The sequence below is a fragment of the Mastomys coucha genome, unplaced genomic scaffold (assembly GCF_008632895.1).
Source record: "Mastomys coucha isolate ucsf_1 unplaced genomic scaffold, UCSF_Mcou_1 pScaffold4, whole genome shotgun sequence".
NCBI classification, from domain to species: Eukaryota; Metazoa; Chordata; class Mammalia; order Rodentia; family Muridae; genus Mastomys; species Mastomys coucha.
This window is the reverse complement of record NW_022196910.1, coordinates 55,707,304-55,712,660: the sequence shown is the minus strand read 5'-3', so window position 1 is coordinate 55,712,660 and position 5,357 is coordinate 55,707,304. Positions and strand designations below refer to the sequence as shown.

The window sequence follows — 5,357 nt, the reverse complement described above, 5'->3', positions numbered from 1 at the left end:
AAAAAAAGACAGGTAGGGCTTCTTGAACCCTTTTGTTCCCCATCCTTATTTCCAGTTACGGGGTGGGGGTGGGGACTAGCGATATGAAGTGTATTCTAGCCTCTGGACCTCAATCAAACCCAAAGCGATGCCAGGCTGACTTGCAGAGCGACTTCATTATGAACGGAGGGTTGGAGGGGCGGCCATGCCCTGTCCCCTGAGAGGTTTGCAGCCCTTTAGGAGGAGGCGAGGGTAACCCTGGGAGACAGGTGATTCCCCAGGTAGAGAGAGACGCTTTCAACGGCCTGCTCCGCGCCTGTCTACCCTCCTGCTCGGCCATCTGTCTCCGGACGTACACAAAGCACCGGGGAGGCCTGGGCCGCGCCGGTGTCTGGCTCGGCGGGGGGCTCCGGCGGGCCCCGCGGCTCGCAGCCCGGAGGGGAGGAGGCGCGCGGCGGCACCGGTCAGCCTGGAGGGCGAAGACTGCCGGGCCCGGGCCGCCGCCCCGAGCCGCCGGCTGCCCCGGGGCAGAGGGCACGGTGGGGGCGGGGTGGGGGAGGGGCGCGGCGAGCGGGCGGGCGAGCGGGGAGGCCTCGGGGAGGGGCGCGGCGGCCGCAGGGTGGGCCGGACCCGGGAGCGGTGGCCCGGGGCCCTTTGTCCCGGCCGGCCCCCCGCGCGGCGCGGCGCGGCCCGCGTACCTTCTTGTAGTTCTTGCCGAGCCAGAGCCGCACGTTGTCGAACTGGGTCACGGTGTCCGCGGCCTCGTAGTACTTCACGTTGGGGCCGCCGTCCTTCTTCCGCACCGCCATCTTCTCGGGCTCCGACTCCGGCCCCGCCGCCGCCCGCCCCGCTCAGCTCAGCTCAGCTCCCGCCTCCTCCTCCGCCCGCCTCCCGCCGCCTCCCGCCGCCACGACCGCCGCCTCCCGCCGCCTGGGCCCCCGGCCGGCGGAGCGCCCCCTGCCGGCGGCCCGGCGCGGCGGGGGGCGGGCGGGCGGGCGGACCCGAGCGCGCTCGGCGGACACCCCGGCGGCGGCGGCGGCAGGCGGGAGGCAGGCGGGAGGCAGGCGGGAGACAGGCGGCAGGCGGGCGGGCGGGCGGGCGGACCCGAGCGCGCTCGGCGGCTGCCTCCCGGGTAACAGTAAGCGGCACTGGGCTTACTGTCCCACCCCACGGGGAAGCCTTGAGCCCCGGGTCTGCAGGAGCTCCGCCCCGTAACCCCGAGTGGCCCCCAGCACGCCCGTTCCCGTGGAACTCTTTCGCTCCAATAAGTTCCTTCCCAACCATTCCTGTTTCCACCCACGAGTGTCCCTGACGCCCCGCGCCGCGGTGCGCCCAGCACCCCTGGGGCTACCCGGGGGTCAGGTGCTTGGCCTCCTCCTTCTGATCTTCTGGGCTCGCCGCGAAGGTACGAGGGAGGGAGCGACCCTGCGCCGGTCGGCTCGCACCCTCCCCACTCGCCCGTGCGGACCCTTTCTGTAAGCGCGTGGCCAGCCACAGTTTTGGGAGTCACGGTGGCCGAGTGGTTAAGGCGTTGGACTCGAAATCCAATGGGGTTTCCCCGCACAGGTTCGAATCCTGTTCGTGACGGCAGTTTTTACTTTTTTCCTTCTCACTAACCAATAGTTGAGTGGCTGAATTCGGAAGTGAAAAGGCAGCGCTACTCTTTTAGGTTAGACTTGGGTTGCATACAAACCAAATTGGGCGTCGCTGTATTCGCTGCTAAGGACTCTGAGAATTCTGTAACATTTCATGGGATAATGAAGAGTTGATTTGTTTAGGAAATCTGGGTGTTTGCAACAATAGTCAAACCTAGAATTTCTAAACAGGGCACCTTTGGCGATTGTGACCAGAAGTGGAACCTTGAAGTCTGGTTACTGGAGACACAAGAAACATGCGTTCTCTCATTTGGATTTTTCTTTTTAAATTTTACACAGTATCCCCTATATCCGGGCTGCCCTTGAATTTGCCTTGCAGCTAAGAATGACTTTGAATTTCTGATCCTCAAGTGCTAGAGTTACAGTTGTCCCTGGGCACACCAGGTTCCTGTGTGGCTTGGGACTGAATGCAGGGATTCAGTGCACACTATGTAAGTGTTCTGTTGCGCTACATTCCCTCATTTGAGTTTTCCTGAGACTAACCTGAGGCATCCCGGCCTAGGAGGAGGCCTATGGTGAGGGTCTGTTGGGTCAGGTGCTGATTAAAATCTGTGTGTATCAACCAAGCTAGAAAACTCCTTTCTCAGGCTCTACCTCACACGTTACCCGGTTCTTCATGGAAATTACTTGTTCTTTTTATATTTCAGTTTTTGCACAGCAAAACCTTCTGTGGGAAGGATCATGAGAATTCACGGAGTTTCTGTTTTTGTTTGTTTTACCTTCTCTCCCACCTTCCTATGGCTGCTTCTGGCTCCCCGAGCACCCTTCTGGCCCTCTGCAGCCACTGTCACTAAGGAATCCTCTGCATTCCTCGGGCTATTCTTCTTTAAGGTGCTTGATCACCGTCACATCACACCGGCTGGAACCTGTCACCCTTCCATGACCATTCAGTGAGTTTCCTACAAGGAGTCTTTTTGTTTGTCTGCTGTCTCAGTTAGGGTTTTACTGCTGTGAGCAGACACCATGACCAAGGCAACTCTTATAAGGACAAGATTTAATTGGGCTGGCTTACAGGATCAGAGGTTCAGTTCATTATCATCAAGGCAGGAGCATGGCAGCATCCAGGCAGGCATGGTGCAGGAGGAGCTGAGAGTTCTACATCTTCATCTGAAGGCTGCTAGCAGAATACTGGCTTCCAGGCAGCTAGGATGAGGGTCTTAAAGCCCATGCCCACAGTGACACACCTACTCTAACAAGGCCACACCTACTCCAACAGGGTCATACCGTCTAATCCTGCCACTCCCTGGGCAGAGCATACACAAACCATCACATCTCCTTTTTGAGACATTTTCACGGTAGCCCAGGGTGACCTGCTCAGCTCATGGCAGCCCCTCTGCCTCTGTCCCCTGAGTGCTGTTATTGCATGAGGGCCACTACACCCACTTTGCAAGGAGTCTCTTCCTCCTTAAAAAATAAATTCTATTTATTCTGCCTTCTAAACATATCTTAAATCATACCAAGATTAAAAATGGATGAGTGTGCAGTAGGCCTGCCACTTGTCAGAGAGAGCCTTTAATTGAAAAGCTGCAGTAGGCCGGGTCAGGGATACCTGACTTTAATTCCAGCACCCAGAAGATAGAGGCAGGTGGATCTCTGGGAATTCAAGGCCAGCCTCTCTACTTACAGTGTTTCCAGACGGCCACGGCTACCTGTTACATGAATTTGTATGGATGTACTGAGGAGCCATACAGCCACAAACCCTAAACCCTACCATGGCTGTGTGTGGACGACCTGAGTCTTCTCTCACACGGGTTTTCTGTTTTGTTTTGTTTTGTTTTGTTTTTTGTTTTGGTTTTGGCTTTGGTTTTGGTTTTTCAAGACAGAGTTTCTCTGTGTAGCCCTGGTTGTCCTGGAACTCACCCTGTAGACCAGGCTGGCCTCGAACTCATAAATCTGCCTGCCTATGCCTCCCAAGTGCTGAGATTAAAGGCGTGCGCCACCACGCCCAGCTTCTCAGATGGTTTTTACAACATTCCATCTCGTGGCTATCTGACCTTGTCCGGGCTGTTCCGAGGTTGAAATAGTCTCTCTCATCCTTACCTCCTCAGCTCCATGTAAACGTTGCACAGCCTCCTCTGCCTGGATTCATATCCATGTAGACATGATGTCCCATGCCTACAACCCCAGCACTTGGGAAACTGCGGCAGGAGGATTGCTATTAGTTCAAGGAAAGGCTGAGGCCTTACAGGGAGGCCTTCTTTGAGAAAGGATTGGAGATGCAGCTCAGTTGCTGGAGTTCTCGTGTATATGAAATCTTAGGTTCAACCCCTAGAACTGGGTCTGATGGGTGCACACCTGTAATCCCAGCAGGTAGAAGCAGGAGGATCAGAAATTCAAACTCTTCTGCTGCTATGTAGTGAGTTTAAGCAATCCTGTGCTACATGAAACCCTTGTCTCAAAAAAGAAAAAAGAAAGAGAAACCCTGTCTCAAACCTCCCCCCCAAAAAAAGAAAAGAAAAGAAAAGAAAGAAATTTTTAAAAAAGAAAAAGAAAAAAAGACTTCTGATCACCTGTTACCCTAATCTTACTGGAAATCACTGTTCACACAGACAAGCCACTCAAATCTTTTACCTTGCTATGTGAATGCACACCTGGGATTTTGTTTGTGTTTGTGTGTGTGTTTTTGGGTTTTTTTTTTTTTTTTGGCCATCTTTTAAACAAGGTTTTAAACACAGTTATGATCAAAGATGTATTACAGTAACTAATAGAATCCCTTTTTTGGCTTCCAATTAAACTATCTGGAGAACCAAGAATTGACCAGCAGAGGGCAGTCAACAACCATGTTGTGAAGGAAAAGATTCCTTCCATCCTCACCCCCAAAACACACACACACACACACACACACACACAGACACACACACACACACAGACGCACACACACATACATACACACACACATACACACACACATACATACATACACACACACATACATACACACAGATACACACAAACATGAACACACACACACATACACACACGCACAGACACACACAGACACACACACACACACACACATACATACACACACACAGACACACACACATACATACACACACATACACACACAGACACACACACAGACACATACACACACACACACACACATACATGCACATACCCACATACACATACCCACACACATACATACACACAGATACACACAAACATGCACATACACACATGCACATACACACACAGACACACACACACAGACACACACACATACATGCTCATACCCACATGCACATACACACACACACACACGTGCACACACAGACACACACACACAGATACACACAAACATGCACATACACATGCACATACACATACACACACGTGCACACACATACACACACACACACACACAAACAGTTTACAAAATGGAGGCTGCAGATGGTTTGGACCCTGGCAAGCTTGGAGTACCTGAAGATCATTCCTTCCACTCTTAGATGCATCATTCAAAATGTTTAAGTGTGAAACACCAGGGGTTCCAAACTTCCCATCCAATAGATACTTTGCATGCTGCCATATCCTTGTGATCCCAGGAAACTGAGGCAGGAAGATCATGAGTTAGAGATCAACTTGGGCTACAGATCAAGTTCAAAGCCAGTTTTGACCCTGTCTCAAAATCAATTTTAAAAGAATTGTATATTGGCTGGGCAGTGGTGGCACACGCCTTTAATCCCAGCACTTGGGAGGCAGAGGCAGGTAGATTTCTGA

The 5,357-nt window shown here is 52.8% G+C and overlaps 1 protein-coding gene and 1 non-coding gene across 8 annotated transcripts in view; one reads left to right on the top strand and one right to left on the bottom strand.

Moving 5' to 3' along the window:
- Smarcc2 (SWI/SNF related, matrix associated, actin dependent regulator of chromatin subfamily c member 2) overlaps nucleotides 1–896 on the bottom strand; it is a 26,539-nt gene extending 25,643 nt beyond the window's left edge. For 6 of the 7 annotated variants that reach the window (XM_031350403.1, XM_031350397.1, XM_031350401.1 and 3 more), the window contains exon 1: nucleotides 678–896. In XM_031350403.1, coding sequence (XP_031206263.1) covers nucleotides 678–788 — 111 coding nt within the window. In that variant the 5' untranslated portion in view covers nucleotides 789–896. Of the gene's footprint in view, nucleotides 1–335; nucleotides 493–677 lie in introns of those variants that run through there. The other variant, XM_031350402.1, reaches the window with a different exon arrangement.
- A 588-nt stretch (nucleotides 897–1,484) lies between these two features.
- On the top strand, nucleotides 1,485–1,566 carry Trnas-cga. Its single transcript has one exon. It is a non-coding gene; the product is annotated as a tRNA-Ser (tRNA).
- The last annotated feature ends 3,791 nt before the right edge of the window (nucleotides 1,567–5,357 follow it).